Here is a 24,495-nt window from a genome sequence, read left to right on the forward strand (position 1 = left end):
GCGCTCCTCATCTGCCTGCATATATCATTCGCCACGCAGATAATTCTCCAGCGCGGTATTCAAACCGGTAATACCTGTGGAGATCCGGGGTAGAATAGATCTTCAGCAACCCATGCTTGCTGTAAAAGGCGACTATGCTTGTCGTAAAAGGCGACTAACGGGATCGGGTGGTTAGGCTCGCTGACTTGGTTGATACATGTCATAGATCCCAACTGCGTGGATCGATGCTCATGATGTCAATCACTGGATTGTCTGGTCCAGACACGATTAGTTACAGACCGCCGTCATATGGCTGGAATATTGCTGAGTGAGGCGTTAAACAACAAACAAACCTCACCTTGTCCGATTGATGTCGGGGTTAACCTCTTGCATCATGTGGACAAGGCGTCCGATCTCTCATCAGAAGGTCCCTAGTTTGAATTATTTACGATTATTTACAGACGGCCGTCGTATAGCTGGAATATTGCTGAGTGCGGCGTTAAACAACAAACCAACAACAGCAATCAAATCCGTAGAATTCAGAATTCTTGGAAGCTCCACATACAGATGCTGTGTTAGCTGGATGTAGTCACTTCCCAATAGGTTACTGGCGCTGATGATATCGACTTCGTTGTCCTCGGCCGATCGGTATCTGCTGGGCCTAATATTCGTCAGCAATTTCCTGATGCCCCAGTGGATGATCCGCAATAGGACGACGGCCACACAGAGGCGGACTACGTTGCGCCAGTTCAGCAGCATGGTGATGATGTACGATATTTCACAACCACCTATGCCTCCAGCTGCTCAATCTCATTAAAATCAGACCTCAGTTCTCGCTACCGCTGAACAAAGATCTGAGCACATCCCATTAGGGGTCACGTCAGAACGTCCTTTCATCCGACTAATCAGAGCGTCGCTTACCAGATTATGAAAGTGACAGTCAGAATGTAACTTCTAATCATGCAACCTCGAATAATTTACTCCGAACGATAGTTACGGGTTAAACGACTGAATCCATACAATCTAAACCATCTATTAGCCATTCCAGAATGTTCTTTTGTTCAGGTTTTGTTTCGCCAATTTGAAATTAGTGTCGTAAAGCACGAGAAAGCTGCCTTCTGATTGGTCATTCCATTGGTCGGAATGTATCTGTTGGTAGTAATAGTGCTGCTATTAGATTGGTCACAGTGTGTATATATATTCATTTATTTGTCGTGCAGATGTAGCTGTATTACTCGTGCAGAGGTCTGTGTCTGGACTGATGAACCCAGGTCCACACACTTGGTGGGTTTACTAGGTTTTATATATATTTCTCATATATTGTATATTGTATGTACACATGACAGTAAATGTGTCATGTCACGTTTATGTTACTCTATTTATATGATATGCATATAGAATATACATGCGGGTTAAGTATGTTTATGATATAGGATTAATTAAGTCTTGATGAAATGTACGTTTATCAATTAGAAGTTATAGCATTTTGTATATATCATCAAATATAATGAAATATTTGATGTGAGATCATAATTATATATTGTGTAATGAATGTTTTACAATTGTTTCAGGGTTTAAAAAATTATCAGTTATAAACTTGGCTGTAACCCCGAACAACACCCGTGTCTGTCCTTCATGTCATGAAGCAGTCCCGGTTTCATGTATATATAAAGGTAAAGAACTTAACCGCGATTAAAGATTTAACCGCGCTAACACAGTCGTATACGTTCGTAACAGAGTCCTACGGATCGGGAAAGGTCCAGAGAGGACGGCCAAGCACTCCCGACAGTATGGTGCGTCCCGTAACATTCGGGAAACTCATCCGATTTTGTCTAGTCGGATTACAATCGTGACTATGTCGTGACAGATTCTGCTGTATATCGGATCAAAATCGTAACAATGTCCTATGTTGTCTGGACGGTGTTCTGTGGATCGGGACGCTGTCGTGATGAACGGGCATGAATTGTATATTACTGTTTCTTGTCGATTGAGACCAGATTGCGACCAGATCTTGCCGAATGCGAACCGTCTTTGTCGGTTCACTGTCTGATCTCTGTCTGATCGCATTCGGGAGGATCGGGACGCTGTCGGGACAGATTCGGTCGTTTTTTTACCAAGATACAAATCGGATCAGATTCGGATTGAGAACGGGAGAATAGGGACGATTTCAGCTGGAAACGACTGAATCGGGACGTTTCCTGAACAATATCTGATTGTTTGTGAATTTCCCGCCACGAATCACAGGGTCTTGATCAGACTTTTGACAAATCTTAATCGGGAATGGTCCTATGAAGGACCTGAACAATCCTGAATGTGTGACTGAGCCCTTACAATGGGGAAGATCCGCGAGTGTTATCGCAGAGGCCAAGCTCAACCATCGTGTGTACATTGACCTAATATATATATATATATATATATATATATATATATATATATATATATATATATATATATATTGACGTATCAAGAGCAAAGTTCATGCAAACAGATGTGTTTGTGTCGAGATTTAATTCTGTTTGGCAATTTAAAAAAAAACAATTATGCATTGATGGGTGATACTTGTTTTCGTCGCTTCAGTATTTTCTGAGCATACGTTTGTGCAGTGGATGTTATCGACCTGTCGCGAATTGTGAAGCGAACATAAAATGATGAAGCATCAATGTTAAATACACTTTAAAAACACTTTGTATTCATAAGTCATAGAATTATTGTTAAACTGTGGTAGCCAGTAATTATGAGCGTATTTTCGTAAAAGCTTTCTGCAGTAATCAATACGACCGTATGAATCAAACCCCATATTTACATGGCCCTGAGCTCTCGTTTGGTAACGATTATGTATCGAATAATTACGAATCGGTCGCCTTCGCAACAAGGGAAGACTATTAGCAGTGTCTCCCTTCCCTCCCGACACACAAACAGTGCACATTATCGCGGCCATCAAAATAGAAGCAAACACAAAGGTGGAGCCCGCCCAGGTAAGCAAACACCATGTCTAGAAGCCAAGAGACATCTCACAAGACGGACTTTCAATGATATCCTGAAAATATTTCATCTTTGTGAACAAAATTAATGTCAATATAAAATATTAATCGGGATGAGATTACATTAATTTGACACTGTTGGTTTATTAACATAAGTGTAATATTGTGTCAAGTGGCACATTCAACTACGGACAAATACTAGTACAACGAAGTCTTTGTTATCGTATTTCTATAAATGTGAGGGCTGTGGTAGGGATTTGAAAGATGCTATTGATCAGTTTAATGTCATGGTTTTGATATTCTTATTCTCTAAGTTTGTTTGTTGTTTAACGCCAACATTATCCCAGCTATACGGCGGCAGTGATTAGATAGTCGAGTCGCAAACGGACAACCCAGTGATTGACATCATGAGCATCGATCTACACAATTGGGATACTATGACATGAGTCAACCAAGTCAGCGAGCCTGACCACCCGATCCCGTTATAGTCGCCTCTTACGACAGGCATAGTCACCTCTTACGACAAGCATGGGTTGCTGAAGACCTATTCTACCCCGAATCTTCACGGGTTTATTGACAAAGAGTTGTCAAGCAAAAGTGACCGACGATGGACAAGCAATAAACAGCCTTACTTTCACATATATAGATAAACATGGGACATAAATTGCATACCTAATAACTAATTATTATAATGAAGACAATCACACACAAACACGGGGTAGATGATAGTCGGTTGTTAGAATATTTCATTAAAAGAGTTTTAGGCATAATATGTTAGATATTCTTAAGCAGTATCACGCATATGGCAGTTGAGCCATTTCTGAGCATGCCTGAAGTAATAACATACATATATATATATATATATATATATATATATATATATATATATATATATATATATGGCTTGCTGTTATATATATATACACACAATCACGTGTTACTTCGAGTGCACATTTCATAACTTTCGCTCTTCATATACAATTTCCGTATTTATTACTGTAGCTACGGTTCAACAGATATAATAGTCTAATATAAATCTTTCAAAATCACTCAACATAAGTTTAGAAGCGTATGTTTGATCTACTTATACTAACTATTAAATGTGCGACTGCTTACAGCAGAGCAGGGGGCACGGGTGGCCTAGTCATCTAAGGCGCCGCGATTCGCTGTGCAGAGTTGCGTCCCTTCGACACGCCAGAAACCAATGATTGTGGGTTCGAATCCCGGTTTGCCCCGATTATGTTTCTAGGTTTGTCAGCACCATACCCGTGCTCGTGGGTTTCACCGAAGTGATAAACGTCTGAGACCTGCATCACTTCGGGCTTTCCTCCCACATTACGCTGACACGCCGTGATATAACTGGAATACTGTAAAAAGCGGCGTTAAACGCAACTCACTCACTACAGCAGAGCAAATGACTACCCTCGTCGGAGCAAGACTACTGAATTGGCGGAGCTTAACTTGTTATTATTGCAATTAATACACGGTTATATTGATATGAAACCAACATTTTGCAGGTTTCACAAAGAATACAGCATGTACAGGTGCGACGTAAGCGGTACAGCAACACGTGTGTTTTCATTGTAGAGCTAGGCTACCTGTAGATACACTCCTTAAAAAAAGAAGACATCCATAGGCTGACTGTGAATGTTTTCACTGTGTTCAATTAAATGTGCATATATCATTTAATTTGATTTACACAAGGATGAAATTTAGCATGGGAAAAGTCACATGTAGACAATGGCAATACTGATTGTCCTGTCACAGGACGTGCCACGACGGGCGCGTTCCGATCAGTTCCTTGTGTGACCACCGCGAGACTGCAGGAATGAGCCTATGGATTCTGTCGTGTAGAATTATTCTCCATTCTTCCTGCAAGGCGTTGGCCAGTTGTGCAAGTGTCTGTGGCGTATGTTGACGCTGATGTACATGTCCACCGAGTTCAACCCACAGATGCTCTATCGGGTCCCTCTGTCAGTTGATTATCGGAAGAAGGTGACGTTGAAGAATTGGCCTGTATGGTGTTGCTCCATCTACACGTTGTCGTCGATGTAAACGTCTTATTACAGGGACAGATGCCGTTCTTCTGGGTCAATTTCCAACATCTCACAGACGATTCCTGATTATTTGGCAATGGCGGATCAAACATTGTTTCTTATCAGATGTCAGAAGCATTGGAACCCAACAACCTGATACTTTCTTCATTGCCAAAGTTGCTATGATAATGGAATGTACTTTCTCCTTGCCTTCCGCAATATGATGCTCGGTCATTCGCCGGTCGGACCACGTGCTGTACTGTACATAATCATATTGGAAATAAATTCAAGGTATATTACATTCAATTCACGATACCTTGTTATACATATCCACACATGAATTACAGATATCATTAATTCGTTTTAGATATCTTTAATTTAATTGGAGATATCTTTAATTCAATTCAAGATATCGTTAATTCTGACCGTTACTGATATCAAAAATCAAATTTAAGATATCATTAATAATTTATAAATTAATATAAATATATTCATCTAACATAGATGAAGCAATACATTTTATTTGAAAGGAGTATAATAGTTGGATTGACCGTCGCGTTGGATGCTCGGTCATTCGCCGGTCGGACCACGTGCTGGATTTCCTTGATGATTTCGGGTGTTGTTGACGTGACAGGCCTTCCGGGACAGGGGTTGCCACCAAGGCTCTTCCTGTCATGCTTAAACACTGCTGCCCACCTCATTTTGTTGGCACATAGGAAGGCATGCTTCACTTGTATTGTCCTCATACATATCTTCATGGATCGCCTTTGGTGCAAACACTTGATCACTGCACTTTCCTCAAGTCTATTTTCCAAAAGGTCACAGACCCTGCTTATTTTATTGACTGAATAGGCTCACGCTTTTATGGATATACCTCCATGACATCATGTAATGTCGACAGCAAAGGATTTCACTATTACAACATTTCTTCTTCTTATCAATCAACCCTAATGTTAGATGTCAACACAGCAGCACGAGTAAAACTGCGCCCTGGTAGAGTTAACTGCAAAATGTCCAGAGAGTCCGATGACATCTTCCCGAGGCAAGCGAGTTTCCACTGGACTTTTATAGTCAGGTAACTTTCTTGCTTCAATGGGAAGATGGCCCGAGGTGTGCATTACCTAAATGTAGGCGTGGCATTGCTCCATTGTGAATTGAAACTGGCCTTTACGAAATTATATACCAGACTGCCGTTGTACAAAACAACCTTAAGGCTACGACTCTCGTAAGTCTATGTTAAGGTATGGGAGTTTTGATCACCTTGGCTCTAAGATCGCTTTGTACAACGGCACCCTGCTCTTTGTTTAGGCGCTAAATGTATAAATGAGGTGTATGTTCTGCTATCCTGTCCATTATACTAGAAGAAAGTTTTTATTGAGGTGGTAACATTTCAATTCATTGTTAGATTGTGCAAAGACGTATATCTATATACGTCTTTGGATTGTGACAAAATGTCTTTAATCTCTTCTCGCCCTAAAACTCTTTGTCATAATAACGATATTGGAGTGAGTGAGTTGGGTTAACGCCGCTTTTAAACCTGTCAACTTAATGTAGGAGGAAAGCCCAAAGTGATGCAGGTCTTAGACGTTTACCACCTTGGTGAAACCAGGCTTCGAAACCACAATCATATAAGGCTGTCGTGGACAAGGGATGCAATTCAGCACCGCGAATTGCGGCTCCTTATACGACTGGGCCACTCGTGCAGAAGATGGCTACATTCTAGCTGACTGAAATAACAAAAGTACTGTCGGAAATGCTAGAAAAGTGCTTACCTACAGTTGAAACTATTACTATTGAAATATCGAATAACTACCGATCTACCTACTTGTAGTTTTAACTATTTCAGTCACAAGGAGTCCTATCGACAAATTTACAGGCGTAATTCAAAGGAAAACGAATTTCCGATTTTTCTAAGTCCAGTGACGGAATTCTGAAATAGACTATATTAACATGCGCATGCGATTCCATTATAATAATAATGTAGCCTTCATAAAACATCTTATGCACAAAAAAGAAGTCAAGTGGAGAAAGTTCTAGATGTGCATCTTTGAAAAAGACAAACTTTCACTGCATGAAAAATAAACAAAAGAAGGCAGGGGTCGTCTCAAAAACAAAACGGGATGTAAAAGGACATTGGACAGCTTTGTTGGTTTGTTGTTTAACGCCACATTCAGCAATATTCCAGCAATATGAAGGTCTGTAAATAATCGAATCTGGACCAGAAAATCCAGTGATTGACATCATGAGACAGCTTTGATAAAGGGTGGTTAGGCGGACAGTGGACAAGTTTTATGAGCAGAAGGTACCCCGACTTGTAGAACTACATTAATTATGGCTCTCCACAAGATGTAACATATTTCACATGGCGATGACAGAGCAGTTGTCAGTGGAAAATATTTCACATTTATTCCGCAAAATTCACGACTATCACAGTCAGGGCTTCCAGATCACACCTAGGTGAATCAGAATCATTCCACTGACTACATGTGGCTACCGTCAGATGGACGAGAAGCACCCATGGCACCATCAGGTAAAGGTAATCGTGTCATTGTTTGGCAGGCCGGGGGCTTAATAATGGATGTGAGCAAGCTTTCGAGGTGAAAACGAAAACTGGTGATTATAATAAGGAAACGATTGGTGATGTATTCATATGTCTTCAGTACGACCAGTGAACGCTTGAAACAGTTAAAGATGCTTCCAGACATTCCTTTGACCAGCCACAATGTTACAAGAAAGTAAGATTATGATATAAATATACTTTATTTACAATTGTAAATTTCAGATAATTACATTCAACATTGAATGCACATACATATCTCAAAACAGTATTGAATTGCATGGTTGTGTTAAATATTTAATAACTTGCACTCGTGAATAGATTTGTATCTACCTAAACCTATATTTAACTTCCTTTACCTGGTAATGTGAATTTGTGAGTGAGCAAAAATATCCAATAAGTACGGTTGAGGAACATTCCAGCTCTTATTTCTTAACAAATAAGGTCCTTGTGATGACTTGATAATCAGTGGGACAGAGAGTCACATGCTTCTGTCTACCAAACATTTCACTTGATGTGTAATAAGAAACAAAGCTGGAAGTAGTATACTGTGGGGATCATACACAGAGTGCACAAACATCTTTACAAACAACTGAACATCAACAAACAAAGCATGGACAGACGGGATCACTATGAATTCACTGGTGTATGTCCAGGCTGAATTCCTCCACTTCCCGGAAGTGTGAACACCACACTGCATTTCTTGCAATTTAGTTTTGAAGTTCATATCATATCACTGTTAATGCTGTCTACTGATGAATAATTATTCAGTATATAATATTTCTCTTGACAAAATCTGAAAATGCAAATATATCGCCTTGCCTGGATACTTAAGAAGCACGTTAACTGGAAACTGAGGTTACCTTTTGTTGTCTTTGTTCACATGTCAATCAAGGAGATTCTTAAACTCCTAACTCTCAATAATGAAATAAAACATTTTAATACTGATAAATTGATTTGCACAGTGCTACACTGCCAACCTTGTTAATACTCCGTAAACTTGCTACATCATTCTACTTTTGATGCAGGTGGAAATAAAGAGTCACTGGATAACAATCTGCAGTATTACTGTACATGTCGTTCATTCAGTTATACGAACAGTAATCACCAAACAAAGATATTCACAAGTTCATAGATATTCAGCTAATGACTTGTCGGTATACATAACAGCAAAAAATCTAACTGGACGGAGTTGAAACTTAGAAATTATTATTCAATGATGAAATCTGCATTTATCTTCATCTGAAAATCCAATGTACATTGTAGTACAATTCACTAAAATAACACGTCAAAGGACACAAATTGACCTCACTTGAGACTTGACAGAAATGTGAATTAAAATATCACGTCCTTTTTGCCAAAAGTAAATAGCTTGAGCTATCTCCATTCCAAAATGGATTATGCCTGATTCTGCATTGACATGAGATGGCGACGGAATGGATGCATGTTTTCAACATGGACACTCTTGAGCGCACTCTTGATTCTCTCCTGATACTCGCGCTCTGCCTGCATGCCTAGTCGATCTTCCTCCTCCCCGCTACGTATCCGAGCATCCCTCATGCGGTTGTTGTGGTCAATCTGGCCTTCCAGGTCATGCTGGTACTGCAGGTTCTGCTGCCAGAGCTTTGCTGCCTTCTCCTGCTCCAGACGTTTGTTCTCCTCGATGATGCGGACCAGCTCCTCCTTTTCCTGCTTGGCCTCGAGCTGCCTCAGCTCATTCTGGGCCACTGTGGAGAGATAAACCATAGGCACATTAAAACAAGAAATACACACTTTGTGGTCCTGTTCCATATTAGCAGATTAAGGTAAGTTGCTACTTATTAAAAATGACTCTTTGAAACAATAAGCATTACTTGTGTGAAAAATGCAGACATAGCAGTTAACCTCTATGTGAAAGCTGTTACTCACATCTCTCCCTGATCTGCAAAGCACGGCCATCAAGTACGTCCTGCAGCAGCTTCTTGCGAGCCAGCCTCTCCAGTTTCCACTGATTCAATCTCTTCTGCCACATCTTCTCCACCTCCTCGCTGATCAAACGCTCCAACTCAATCTCCTTGGCTTTCTCTTCAGCCATCAGTTGCGTCAGGTAGTCACGGTAACGGCGGTCCTCCTCACGAAGTTCACGCTGGATAGGAAATTTGAAGTTTCATCAAACATTAACTTGCATCTCCATGCCCATATCTATAAGCAGCAATAAAGAATAATACCACTACCATGAGGAGATAACTCGTACCTGGATCAGATGATTTGGTCAACATTGATACATGATGCCATTAAATGTTGCATTAATATCATGCTCCAGAATGTGAAACTTGTAGGTGTCTCTTCTCAGTAACATCACCATCAATGTAACTGGCACCCATTCTCCAGTATGCAACTTTAGCCATTAATTCGAAGACTGAGTCAAGTTGAATATTATCTTGTCTAGTAATAAAGGGTTAATATGTTAACACAAAAGTCTGAAATTATTGCCAAGGGACAAATAATTAGCAGATGAAACATATTTCGTACAGACTGATGCCCTCAACCAGTTAACAGCTCAATACAGCACCACCAAATAGATCTGTGCATACCTTCCTCTGCATCTGTTCCATTGCCTCATTGCGCGACTCCTCAAGGAGCTGCTCCAGCATCTTGAGGTCAAAGGCCAGCTGTTCCTGTTCCTCCCTGGCCTTCTTCTTCATCTTCATCTTGAGGGAGAGATCCAGCATGTCCCGAGTCTCCTTCTGCTTCCTGATCTTCTCCAACTGTGCCTGCTGCTCCTCCATCTTCCTCAGTGCAGCCTGTTCTCTCTGTGAGGAGGAACATCAGTGTCTCAACAACGATGGCAAGTGAGTAGCAAGATGGGATATCAATTTTTGTAAGGAGAGGTGAAATGGGGTTTAACGTAGTGTCCAAGATTATTGAACTTATATAGCGGCGTGCATGTACGTGTGTGTGTGTGTATTTGGCTGCTTGTGCTAGTCCGACTGATGCCAATTTATAGTGCTACCCCATGATAGATACCATGCCGCAGTTTAACATGAATACCCCACTCAGACACAGTATACTGATTTCAAGCCGACCAGTCCTTGTTTTAGCCCCCAATACCGAGTGCCAGACAGGGTAACAACAAATACCAATTTTTAACATCTTTTGGTATGATGCATCTGGGGATCGAACACAGGCCTTCCACTCTCCAGGCGGAGGCTCTATCGCTAGACCATGTAGGCGGTCAATCTTTGTAAGGACACAGGTACAGAGATTCAATGACATATCTCAACAGTCTTATGATTGTGAAAAATAAAGGTGGGAAACAAAAAATGTTGAGATTTTTCAATTGTCTTAGCTCGGGCATGACTTAAGTGGTCCTGAGTTATCTTCCTTATATCATGGGGCAAAACATGTATTTCGAACAAGAAGGCACCTAACATAACACAGATGCTCACTCATACATATTGTCATTGCTGAAACAAATGGACAAATAACAGGGGGTTATATTCTGTAAAGGTAAGGCCAGCGCTCGGTACAACTCACCAGCAGCTGTGCCTCTTCATCCTTGAGCAGACGTTCCTCATCTTTCTGCTTCTCCAATGCTGCCATCTGTTTACGTAGAACCTCGAGAACTTCCCTGTTGCGCTCATGCTGCGCTTTGGCCTCGCGTTCCTCACGTTCTGCTTTCTTCAGTCTGTCTTCCTCCCATAGCTGAGCATACATCTGGTCCTGAGCTGCCTTCTCAATCTCGAGCTCCTCTTTGTAGCGGAGTTGATCCAAGCGCTCAGCACACACCTGGTCCTGTTGCCTCTTGGACAGAGTCGACCGGAGTTCCTCGCAATGGTTCCTGCACAGACAGCATCAGTGGTGTAGAAACTAGAATAGTAGATTCTCACACAAAGCCATCTGCTCAAAGTTAGAAGTATCCTTTGGTCATGTGAACATTTCTACAGTATTATTCTTTTAATTACTTGGTTTCTGAATCCACCATTCCAGTTTTCACAAATGTGGCATAAAATTATGACATCTATATTTCCCTGCAGAGTTTGGTTACGAATATGCAAAATGAAAAGTGTGAAAATGTAGCCCTTCGACTTGTCATTAAAAATCACTATATCTCCTTTCATTAGAACCGCTGGTCTAGCTTGTCTACTTCACTGTACACTCGATCTCACCTGAACTGCTGGTCTAGCTTGTCTACTTCACTGTACACTCAGTCTCACCTGAACTGCTGGTCTAGCTTGTCTACTTCACTGTACACTGATCTCACCTGAACTGCTGGTCTAGCTTGTCTACTCCACTGTACACTCAGTCTCACCTGAACTGCTGGTCTAGCTTGTCTACTTCACTGTACACTCAGTCTCACCTGAACTGCTGGTCTAGCTTGTCTACTTCACTGTACACTCGATCTCACCTGAACTGCTGGTCTAGCTTGTCTACTTCACTGTACACTCGATCTCACCTGAACTGCTGGTCTAGCTTGTCTACTTCACTGTACACTCATTCTCACCTGAACTGCTGGTCTAGCTTGTCTTGCACCAGTTGTAGTCGTTCTCCTTCACGCTTGTCCTTCAGAAACTTGGCCCGCTCTCTCATCTTGGCTTGTCTCTCAATAGTTGTCTCCTCTTTTGCTGTCATCTCCTCCAGGTAATGTTGTTCCTCATTCCTCAACATTGTTCGCAACCTACATACATTCACAACAGGTGATGAGAAACACATATGACATGAAGGACAGAAAAAGCACAAACACAAACCATGATAATTAGCACTTCCGTCACAATAACTACATCACCTACAGTATAAACTCACTGACAAAAGAAACGTGAGTACCATACATGTTGGTTAATATATGAAGAATTACTCAAATACAAGAGATATTAGATTGGTTCGATGCACAAACAAACATACTGGTATGTTGTGTGAATCAACTCATGAACTCATCACATGTGACGTCACAGACCCATGAATCAAGATGCACCATTTGTCTCACGCAGGATCAGGGTGTAAAGCTTGGAAATCATGTGCAGCATATTGTGATAAGAATGAAGACACTCTGTTGTAACATTTGACTGATTGTTAGTTTTGTTATTAAGTGGTTCACATTGGGAACATCTCTTCTGAATGTCCATACTTCTCAATGTGTTCCTATGGTTCTCGTTTCTTTTAGCAGTGAGTATATATGTATTAATTAAACTTTATTGTACCATAGTTTACTGACCATCATGCAATCTACAAGTTTTATAAATTAATGGATTCAAATCATATGCAGATAGAACGTACTATTCTGTTTCTGATAAAACTCTGGTATAAAATGCTGTCTGCATAAGGCAAATCAGCAAATGACTGCCAAAGCAAAGATCCATGCCTTTGGTGTACAATGACCTGTAATTCACCAGATCACTGAGTCTGACCACCCGATCCTCCTATGTTGGCTGTTACGACATGCATGGGATAGTGGAGGCCTGTTCATCCTGGGAGTACCCAAAGAGTGACAATTAAATGAATTAATAAGCTATGTAACCAGCTTCATCATGCTCTCTATTTACATGCCTTTCATTGCCAATTGTAGAGCAGTCAAGCCTCAACAGTAATTCCTACAGATAAACAAAAAAAACCAGATAATTTATTATACCTCTCTCTCCTGTCTTCAACACTGAATTCATTTGCCTGCATCAATCCTTCAACCCTCCTTTTCACTGTGTTTAGCTGTATTTTTTTATCAGTCCATCTTTCCCATTCATTCTTCAAATCACAGACTTCCATATAACTTGTCATATCTTGATGCTCTCTCTGTTTTTCCTCCTGTTTCCTTCTTTCAAGAATCAGATACTCTGGAGGGCGAACATTTGGTGGTCTGGCTTTCTGTCAAACAAGGAAGAAAATTAACCTCAAATCAGTGCATCAGACTCTTTTTGTAATAGTTTTGTTTTGCATAACAGCACATTGACCAAACAAATCTGTAAACAAGAATACAACGTGAAACGGTTGTGTTAAATAACATCCAGGAGCGTCCAGGAACCTTAAGAAGAATGATACTAAATTATAAAGTTTTATTTAAACTAATTCTTCTATTGATACTATTAAGGCAGCCATTAATGTTCATGACATGAGTACTATTAAAAATATAATTTTGCTCACTTCAATAAGATAACAGACCCATAAAATTGGTTAGCTCCCATTCATGCAAATATATTCGTGGCGACTTCATTTCAACGAAAAGAGGATTAAAACTACAGAGAGAATCACTCTAAGCCAGTAGTAATTTCAAGGAAAACATAAGTAGGATGTTAAAATCCTGTTTGCTATCATGACATATTTAATCACATATGAAAGTTAGGAACTATTCTGTAAACAAGTGAAGAGAAACAAAATAAGTATTTTTTGTTTTCACTTTAAACACATGGACCATTGAGATGAAGAATGGAGAAATAAACGTTGATCATGAAGACTGATGCAGTACTGCAGATATTTGTTGGTTAAGATTCCATCATAATAAAGCACTCAAATGGTTGTTGATTCATATTCCTTTTCCCATATTGAGCATTTTGGGTATTTCTTTCTTTGTGGCACAATCGTTTTGGCTTTTTTTATATCTTATCTTTGGTGATTAATATTTATCCACAAAAGAACATAAAAGCTTCGGCACTTTGTTAGTTTATGGATTGAAACTTACAATTGCTACTGATGCCGGTGTAGGCCCGGTAACTTCCCGGGTTCTCCGTGGTCTTGAGATCATCATTTTGATGTCACGTCCTTGTTAGGCAATGCCTAACTTTGGGTGTAATAATTTACCGCTCTCGCGATACAAGTATCGGCAACGGTCACACAGAAATTGATAAATGGTCCGATAAAGGTAAGGAATCTACGGCGACATCTAACAGCAACAGGTATAAGCCAAATACAAGGTTGTAATTTCTAGCTTACTGTCACCAGACAATATAATCCTCGTTGTTTGGGGTTTGTGTACTAAGGAAATGACGTCACATTGCTAAGGAAGTGATACACGAGATTTAACGAGACAAAGACACACAGTTGCCTCCCTTGGAAGTATGGCGCAAAATATGAAAACTTAAGAGTTAATGATCGTCGGTTGGGTCTAATAACACAGAGGACAATCCACGAAGTTACTTTGTACCAGTTGGATAAAAGGCACTGCGCGTTCAAGCCTAGCAGGTAGAAGAACAAGACTGCTTTGTCACGTTTCTTTGCTCATTTCGCTAACTTCTTTCCAGGCAACCTACATTGCACAAGGTTTAGTCAGCAGGTAGAGCGTGTTGTTTACAAGATTAATCATGTTGACGCCCTGCTCCATGACTGTGGAATATTAGTTACTATGTGATTCAATTATAAATCTCTTAATCAGCTGTTAATAAATCTAGATGATGAAAGTAAATGTAATAAACATTTTGGGCCTAATAGTAAAACAATGTCTATAACTTCTAGGCAGAGCTCCAGATAAGCTTTTGGTGTTTTAGGTATTTTACCCATGCATTTTAAAATCATTGGGTATCAGTAATTCTATCTGGGTATTCAAATTTCGGTTACCCACTAGTTTTTACACATGTGGGTATGAAAGTTAAATATTTAAAAACACTATTCATTTAGTCCCTGCAAACTGGTGTTGTGTGGGTTTGAGAGCTTTATAGGACTCAAAAATACCACGATACTTCCACAAGAAATTGTGATGGCAAATGATCATGATGTAACTGTCATCGTCGAGTTTAGCAAGGTTGACAGAATGCCCGTTTATAATTTCAAAATAAGTTGCTGATTTGCTATCGAATACGCAGGGTTACTTCATAATATTTTGATGATACGCACAGGTTTTATTTTTGTAGCGTATCTGTAATGTTCGTTGTGTATTTGATACGCTTGGATTATATTTTACTGCATATTTCTGCATTTCTGATGCGTATTTTGCGCAGCTTATCTGGAGCTCTGTCTAGGTCGACTTTACTGGCTTTCATTTGTATCTAATCTCCGATATTGTTTTTTTAGTTCATCTTATAAGTCTATGATCTATTTTACAGATGGATTCAACCACACTCATAGATTTGGCTCATCATTTTAACGCCAAGCTATCGAACCTACACACTGCATATGACCTGACGGAGGCCAAACATGACCCCTCCTGCCAGAAGTTGCTGGTGTCTATTGGGAAGGAGCTGGAAGGTTTGGAAGGTATCCTGACACAGATGAAAGGTGAACTGCAGAAGGGGAAGGAAGCCGTTTCAACAGCACAGGTTGTCACTATGATCAACAGCTTCAATACATTTCTTTTTCACCCATTAGTTTTGAGGCTGGGTCTGGCATGATTAAAACTCTGGTTGGGTGGGTACTGAGTAGGATCTGGGTGCACACGTAACTACCCGGACTCGTGGTTAGTCAGGTGATATATTGTTTATTGACCCAAAACATCTAGACCTCCCTGGTTACACTACAAGGTGCTAATGTCGGTATTTCTTTCTGACTTAGCACGCATTCCTTTTGACTTTTATATGTTTGAATAAAGATGAAGCTTCGGTCAACTTCAGTGTGTACATGACCAGATTGTTTTATGTTTGTATCTAAATACCAGGGCTCCGTTCAAACAATTCTCAATCAGACATTTTGTCCACATTTCTTGAGACCTACAGCAGGTGCCCGGGTTGTAAAGTTGGACCTGTCCCAGCCCTATTTAGCCCCATTGTAATCTAACTTAAGCATTTTTAGGATTGCAGATGGAAGTTGGGCATTTGGTACATCAGAGAAACGTGCACTAAAGAAATTTATTTGTTTCATTATTTGGCACTTGCCGGTCTATATGACAGTTTAAGAGGCTTAGTGGTGCACAAGGTCAGTGTTAATACTGTCATGCACTGCAATCGATGAAAGGACCAATAATAGCAAATTCGTAGTTGCACTGAATGTAATGTTAAAATCATGTTGATATACCTAAGTTAAAAAAATAAGGCCTTTTGACAAAATACCATTTTCCACGAATCTGCCTGCAAAGCCACTTCAAGGCACTTGTATTGTATCCTAAATAGATACCAAGATTAACCATGTTAACAGTTGCATTACTATGTTAATATATATCAAGAGAAGTAGAGACACTTTAAAGATTTCATAGCTGTGTTTTCAACCTGTGGTGGTACTATTTCATAATTTGTGAATGTGTTGATTTCAGGAATTAAAAGTAACATACCAAAATGTGATAGAGGATTTGAAGTACACCATAGAGCACCTGCCAGCTCGACTCCCCAACAAACCAGTACCAGGCCAACACATGTGAGAATTGGGAGTTATGATGATGCTTCGGGATACATAATAAATGATGGTGTTTTGACATTTTCATAACCTAACCATGCTAACACTTTAAGAACGTGTCACATCAAACATGTTACATGAGAAATACAATACCCAACCTTTATTTCTGCTTGATATTTTTTTGGGAAGTGTTCCAGTGTACCTCTCCTTTTACAGTTAGTCTTGAGAGAAATTTGGCAACAATCTGCTTTATGTTTGGAAAAGTATTTACATATTTATTCTTGTGGAAGTTTGTAATTCTGGGGTAACATCTATCTTTACAAAAATGCTTTAATTCTGATAAAAAAATTATGAAATTAGAACCTAGTTGTTTTCTCTGAATATTGTTATCTGACATTCACTTTACAAAGTCTGTTGTTCATTTGTAATTTGCGTTTGTGTTCTTCAGTAATTTGAATTCTAAACCTAACAAGATGGGGAATGGATCAACATCTGCTGTCAAACACAAGCTGGTTGAGGTGGAGAGGCCAGTGAAGGAGGTTGTCTATTGCCCACCTATAGAATACCTCACTGTGGATGAATTTGACACTGTGCCCAAGTACGTGTGAACTGTGAATACTCTGCTGCCCTTTTGTCATTGTGCTGGTAGCGTGTGTAGATTATCAGCTGTAGATGTTCCTCTTCCCGAGGCAAGGGAGTTAACTGACTATAAAAGTCCAAATAAGGTTGGAGTTATGGAGTTATATTTTGGCTGGACTAACAAGTCTATGCATAGTCCAACCAAAATTGCGTAACGAAATCGACATCTGGCTTGTAAACTGCTGTGCAGTTTTCGGTCAATTGCAGGATTTGCAAAGCATGTGTACCGTCAACTTAGCGTCGACAGATATTTTCTTTTCCTGTTTTAAATCAAGGTGCTCACATGATTTGATGCACTTCGCAAAGTAAGACCCGTTTTATTACAATATAGATCTTGATTATCGATCAGATCGTCTTCACTGGGCACCGTCATTTCATTTGAAGCATGACATGAGAAGTGGAATCTGATTGGTCAATAGGAGGGAGATAGAAGGGACTTGACTCGTAATAGCCACTGTTGGCGCTATGATCGAGCCCCGAAAATTCTTGTGAAATTTATTCTCAACTTTTAGGTACTTTACGTCTTGTAATACCAGATCAGGGCAGTCAAAGCTTCTGCTCTCTATTTACTTATGTGACTTGAAGATTAGAAAAAATACAATTTATCCAAAGGTTCAATCTCATTAAAATCAGATCTAAGTTCTTGCTGCCACAAAACAAAGATCTGAGGACATCCAATTACGGGTCACATCAGAACGACCTTTCACAAACTTTGACCGACCACTGAAATGACTAACAAGAAGTCGACATCAGTCAATTAGAAAGCAGCTTTCTCGAGCTTTTCCCTCGTTTCAATCTGGCTATTTCCATTTCAGACTATGCTTGAAAAATATGTTGACGCAGTTCTCGATTAAAATTTTGAAAACTGAACAAACGAACATTCCGGAATGTCTAATATATGGTTGAGATTGTATAGCAGTGCTTCCTACAAACTGTTAAACACCTCCTCTGTTCAAATGTTTATCCAACTGAAGCGAGAGATAGACACTAATTTTGACGGAATGGGTCGTAACTGTCATTCGGAATACCCTGTGTTGATGTTTTCGATGTTGCATGATTAGAAAACACATTCCGACTGTCACTTTCATGATCTGGTAAGAGACGCTCTAATTGGTCGGATGAAAGCTCGTTCTGACATGACCTGTAATGGGATGTCCTCAGATCTTTGTTTAGCGATAGCGAGAACTAAGATCTTATTTTAATGTGATTGGTTGACACAGTTCTCAATTAAAATTTTGAAAACGGAACAAATGAACATTCCAGAATGTCTAATACTAGTATATGGTTGAGATTGTATGGCAGTGCTTCCCATGTACTGTGCAACGCCTCCTCCACAGACAGAATCTGTTTTATAGGCCGTAACTGTCGTTCAGAATACCCCGTGTTAACATTTTGAAGGTTACATGATCAGAAAACACATTCCAACTGTCAATTTCATGATCTGGGAAGCGACGCTTTGATTGGTGAGATGAAAGGTAATGGGATGTCCTAAGATCTTTGTTTAGCAATAGTGAGAACTAAGATCTGACTTTAATGAGATTGTCCAAATGTTATATGTGTTTTCAAGATATCCAATTCCCATGTGGGGATATTGGAATATCAGAACTAGTCCCGAACACACCATGCTGTCTAAAGAGGGGACCAAATGGATCAAGTGGTCCGACTCAATGACTTGGTTGATTGCATGTCACCATCTCTGGCAGCATAGATCATTGCGCTTGTAGCATGGTGTCTTCCCACATGACATCCTTACCTTGTCAACCCGTGAAGATCTTTGGGTAGAATAGGTCTTCAACAGCCCATGCTTGCTGTAAAAGGCGACTATGCTTGTTGTAAGAGGCGACTAACGGGATTGGGTTGTCAGGCTCGCTGACTTGGTTGATGCATGTCATTGTATCCCAATTGAAGGGATCGATGCTCATGATGTCAATCACTGGATTGTCTGGTCCAGACACGATTATTTACAGACTGCCATCATATAGCTGGAATATTGCTGAGTGAGGCGTTAAACAACAAACAAACCTCTCCTTGTCCGATTGATGTCGGGGTTAACCTCTTGCATCATGTGGACAAGGCGTCGGATCTCTAATCAGAAGGTCCGTAGTTTGAATCCAATCACAGGACTCATATATTTTATGGCAGTTACACTCACAATATCATTCATTGGACTATCTAGTCCAGACTGCCATGATGTACAACCCACTGTCATAAAGCTGGAATATTGCTGAATGCGGCTTTAAAAAAACAACCAAAATACCAAAACAAATCAGGATTCATTTCAGGAAATTGCGAGATCGGAATTCAAACATTTCGCAATGGAACTTCAAGGGATGTTTGTGTGATTTATTTACTATTATCATATATGTATATATGACTTGCCCACTATGGTGTGTGCGTGCGTGCGTGCGTGCGTGCGTGTCAGTGTTGAACAGGAGTAAAATAAAATTACTGATGCCATGAATAAATGGGTGAGTATGGTTTTATGCCGCTTCTAGCGATATTCCAGCAATATCACAGTGGGGGACACCAGAAATCGGCTTCGTTTATTGTACCCATGTCGGGAATTGAACCTGGGTCTTCGAGTGACAAGTGAAGGCTTTAACCACCAGGTTACCTGACCCCCTCTCCATTAATAAATGCCCTCCTTTGTAAACATTTTCCTATAGTATAGTTATGAATACTAGTTGCTGCTTGGTTCAGTCTTGTAGCATCTGCTGCTTGTTTCAGGTACATGAAGGGCCGACTCACGTACAACCAACTGAATGGTGTCATTGATGACTTGAACAAAACCTTCCTGGCCAAGTACAAGATTCTCAAGATGAAGAGATCCAAGCTGTCGGATGTCAACAGAAAAAGATACGAGTCTTTCAAGTTGCAGGAATCCAAAGATAGTAAAGGTATTGTTTCTTTGCTATCCCATGGTGTACTTTCTATTTCAAGGAATGATTTCCTATGATTGATATGATCATGTTATTTCACAAAACAACAGTGCATTGTGTCCTAGTGGGCAAGTCAGGTTTGATGAATGACTTGTTTGTCAGTTCTGTCATCATGGTCATTGGCGCCGCCTCTGTGGTCTAGTTGTAGACCATCCCCCTGGAAAGCAGAAGCTTCGATCCCCGGCGGCTTTATACCAAAAGACGTTAAAAGATGGTACTTGTTATTTACCCTGCCTTGCGCTCGGCATTAAGGGACTAAAACAAGGACTGTCGGCTCGGAGTCAGTATACTGTGTCTGAGTGGGGTATTCATTTTAAACTGCGGCACAGTATCTCAGTGGGGAGCACTATATATCGGCATCAGTCCAGACTAGTACGAGCAGCCACACACACACGTCGCTATAAGAGTGCTATAAACTTGGACACAACTTTAAACTAAACCCCATTTCACCTCAAGGTCATTGGGATTGTGTTCACCTAATAACTTTGTTACAATTTTTTTCCAAATTGAACTGCAAACATTAATCCAGAAATTGGTTCATGTGGAATCAAATGGTGAAATCGGTACGTGACCGTATAAGAACAATGAACAATTAAGAAAATATATTGAAACATAATTGTAGGTTTGCAATCACAAAAGGGGTCTAGGGGGTCTGTTGTTGAGAGAGGATTTTCATATTTTTGACCCCTCACTTTTAAAAATGCTAGATCCGCCCTTGTAACAACTTGTATTACTTCAATAATAATTTATGACCAGATAAATTTGAAATGATCAGTTTATGCTGGTGCTCAGAGTATTGAGTCATACGTGATAACCTGACATATCATTGCAGATACATATTTTGTTGTGGAGGGAGATTTGAAGGAGTTTGCCAAAATGAAGATGGACGCGACGTCCCGAGCCATGTTGACAGTGTTACGCCACTGTGGACGAATGAGGGAAATTCGTGGTGGGGGAATCACCCGCTTCGCCATGGTGGAGATGTATTAGTCGACTTGTAGACAGGACATGCTTCACCTAACTTGTGATAATTTACAGCTAACCACCTATTTATTTGTATCACTGCTGTCTTTGAACAATCAGAGACTCAATGAATATTCAAAATTAGAAGTGTGTTATTGGATGTTGAGGCATTGAAATGTGATGCTGACAGGGACATGTCATTGATGCTGGGATATGGTTATGTTTCCATGAATTCTTTCCTCCCTGAAGCCTTCAAAGCCATGTCAGGGCCAGTAGGGTAGCCTTGTGGTTAATGTGTTCATCCGTCAGTACGGATTTACAGTAAATAAAGAAGTTGTTATCCATAAATTGTCATCTTCTAAGTAATACAGGGATCTGGTATCTTATTTTGTCTGGTTTTATGCATCTATGTCTGATACATTTATCCAAGCTAGTATTGTGTGGTGCAACTTGTGTTCATGTCAACATGCGTCTGGTACAAGTTAATCAAATGCGCTCAATCAAGCCCTGGTGCAGTCTTTGTTGTGAATATTGCCTACACTTGCAGTGTGACAAATGTCCAACACATGATGTTTGTACAGTCGAGGTCCAGGTGGCCTGTAGGGCCTGTAGGTCAAAAGCATCGCAGTTGGCTGGGCAGAGTTGTGTCCCTTAGATGTAGAAGAATCCGATGGTCATTAGTTGAATCCAAGATTTGTCTTGATTGTAGCTTAAGGTGGTCGGCACCATATCTGAGGGGTTCACCAAAATGGTAAAGATCTAGGACCTACATCTCACGGGGACTCTCTCTTTGTTGTCTTATGTATGAAAATTACTTTACCAAGAAATATAATAAGATCGTTAATATTTTAGCCACTTTTAATATGTGATTTTTGTAATTAAAACATTTTACCAACCTTGCACTATTTTATTTTTCTGTATTTTTGGGTAGCCCATTGGGTCAAGCATTCACTCGTCACACCAAAGACCCGGGTTTGAATCCCCACAAGGGTACAATATGTGAAGCCCGTTTCTGGTGTCCCCACCATGATATTACGGGAAAATTGCTAAAAGTGGTAAAAAACCATACTCACACTCGGTTATTTGGGAGCTAAACATTCCACAAGACTGACAGAAATAGTGTGTGCCATTGTCACAGGTGTGGTGCATGCTGGTTACGGGAACATTCATCATGAGCAGATCGTGTGTATACAGATCTTTACATTACAAAAATAACTCTGTTCCAGGAAATTGAAATGTTTGTTTGATTGTTTGTTGTTTAATTTTTCTGTATTTTTGGGTAGCCCATTGGGTCAAGCATTCACTCGTCACACCAAAGACCCGGGTTTGAATCCCCACAAGGGTACAATATGTGAAGCCCATTTCTGGTGTCCCCACCATGATATTACGGGAAAATTGCTAAAAGTGGTAAAAAACCATACTCACACTCGGTTATTTGGGAGCTAAACATTCCACAAGACTGACAGAAATAGTGTGTGCCATTGTCACAGGTGTGGTGCATGCTGGTTACGGGAACATTCATCATGAGCAGATCGTGTGTATACAGATCTTTACATTACAAAAATAACTCTGTTCCAGGAAATTGAAATGTTTGTTTGATTGTTTGTTGTTTAACACCACAATCTGCCATATTCCAGCTATATGACGGCGGTCTGTGAATAATCGAGTCAATCAGAAAATCCAGTGATTAACATCATGGGCATCGATCCACGCAATTGCAATACGATGACATGCATCAACCAAGTCAGAGAGTCTGACCACCCAATCCCGTTAGTCGCCCCTTACGACAAGCATGGTCGCCTTTTACGGCATGATCTTCACGTCTGCAGATAGGATATCATGCATCAAACAACCCTTGGGAATTGTGTGTTAGAATAGCACCCACCTACCAACCTAGCTGCCAGTAGCTGGTAAACGCATCTGGTGGTCAGGCTCAGTTACTTGGTTGATACAAAGCCATCTAATTCTTACAAACAAGGAGTGTACATCATCTTCTGGGGGCAAGGGAGTTACCTGACTTTCAAAGTCCAGTTTCCACTCCCTTGGTGGATAAGCATGATAAGGGATGGAAGAGCTTCTTGGTTTTATACAGAGCTGTGAACAAGCTATACAACGGCTATGACATACGATGTCTGTATATGTGTTTGTATGAATTATTATGTTTTGTCATTTAAATATTGCATAGTTCCGTAATGAAATGTTTTCTGCAATAAATATTATCCTACCTTATTTTACGAATGAAGCGCACTAGTCGGACACGTTGAGTTAGGAAGCGGGCGTAAAATGACCAGATATACCGCACCGACCACAGAGTGCGTGAATACCAGCTGTCTATCGATATATTTGTCACCCCGAACGGACGGGTCAGCCACTGACCCCTGGATGACGCACGCCGCAGCTTGATATATAGTCATACTCATCTTATAATATAGCCCACCCTTAAACTTGCAAACATATGTTGAGGTATTTATACTTACGGAAAAATGTTACTGTGCTTCCTATAAAGTGGTGTAAATGTTATGATATAGAAATTAGGTTGATACAGGGGCGGCACATTAAAGACACCAGATGATTGAACTGAGCTGGTCCTGGTCCTGTCGTAGACGTCCATCCATCTCATGCCAGACATGTTCTGTTGGGGAGATATCTAGAGAAACAGCCGGCCATGACAGTACAGCAATGCAATGCTGCCTCAAAATGTATGTTACAACACATGCAACACGTGGGCGTCTATTAGTCTATTATCCCGCGTCCCTGCATTTGCACAAAGGGTGGAACCTGTACGAACTCGAACCATGTCGTTCCGGTAGCATACGCCGTTCTCGCATGAGTTGTTATGCCACCCCCTACCATTACACTTCCACCCCAAAACTGACGACGTTGAGTATAAACGCAAGCGTCTCTGAAGCCTTTTCCGAGGCGTCTGTAGACCCTTGCACGACCATCAGACCTATCCAGATGAAACCTGGACTCACCTGTGAAAAGAATACTGTTCCAGCCTTGTCTTCTGAACATCAGATTCTGTCCACACTAGGCGTGCCTGACGGTGACGTAGAAGCAAAATCGGGCGTATCGCCGGATGTTGCGCTCCCTCATCCGTTTGTGTACGGTTCTGCCACTAATTCTCAACCACATCAATTGTCCTAGCTGGGTTTTTTTTGCTGAGTATACACAGTCCG

At 40.5% G+C, this 24,495-nt stretch overlaps 2 protein-coding genes across 2 annotated transcripts; one reads left to right on the plus strand and one right to left on the minus strand.

Moving 5' to 3' along the window:
- Nucleotides 1-7,737: 7,737 nt before the first annotated feature.
- Nucleotides 7,738-14,509, minus strand: LOC124136931 (cilia- and flagella-associated protein 53-like). The gene is made up of 7 exons (XM_046503007.2): nt 14,200-14,509; nt 13,159-13,388; nt 12,037-12,210; nt 11,070-11,373; nt 10,127-10,345; nt 9,462-9,678; nt 7,738-9,280 (listed from the first exon to the last, which is right to left on the minus strand). Exons 1-7 carry the CDS (start codon nt 14,263-14,265, stop codon nt 8,952-8,954), a joined length of 1,539 nt encoding a protein of 512 aa, XP_046358963.2. The 5' UTR covers nt 14,266-14,509; the 3' UTR covers nt 7,738-8,951.
- A 32-nt stretch (nt 14,510-14,541) lies between these two features.
- Nucleotides 14,542-22,216, plus strand: LOC124136932 (spindle and kinetochore-associated protein 1-like). The gene is made up of 6 exons (XM_046503008.2): nt 14,542-14,699; nt 15,557-15,769; nt 16,696-16,796; nt 17,224-17,373; nt 20,142-20,311; nt 21,186-22,216. Exons 2-6 carry the CDS (start codon nt 15,557-15,559, stop codon nt 21,341-21,343), a joined length of 792 nt encoding a protein of 263 aa, XP_046358964.1. The 5' UTR covers nt 14,542-14,699; the 3' UTR covers nt 21,344-22,216.
- The last annotated feature ends 2,279 nt before the right edge of the window (nt 22,217-24,495 follow it).

The sequence above is a fragment of the Haliotis rufescens genome, unplaced genomic scaffold, assembly GCF_023055435.1.
Source record: "Haliotis rufescens isolate VD_foot unplaced genomic scaffold, xgHalRufe1.0.p SCAF_1, whole genome shotgun sequence".
Taxonomy (NCBI): Eukaryota; Metazoa; Mollusca; class Gastropoda; order Lepetellida; family Haliotidae; genus Haliotis; species Haliotis rufescens.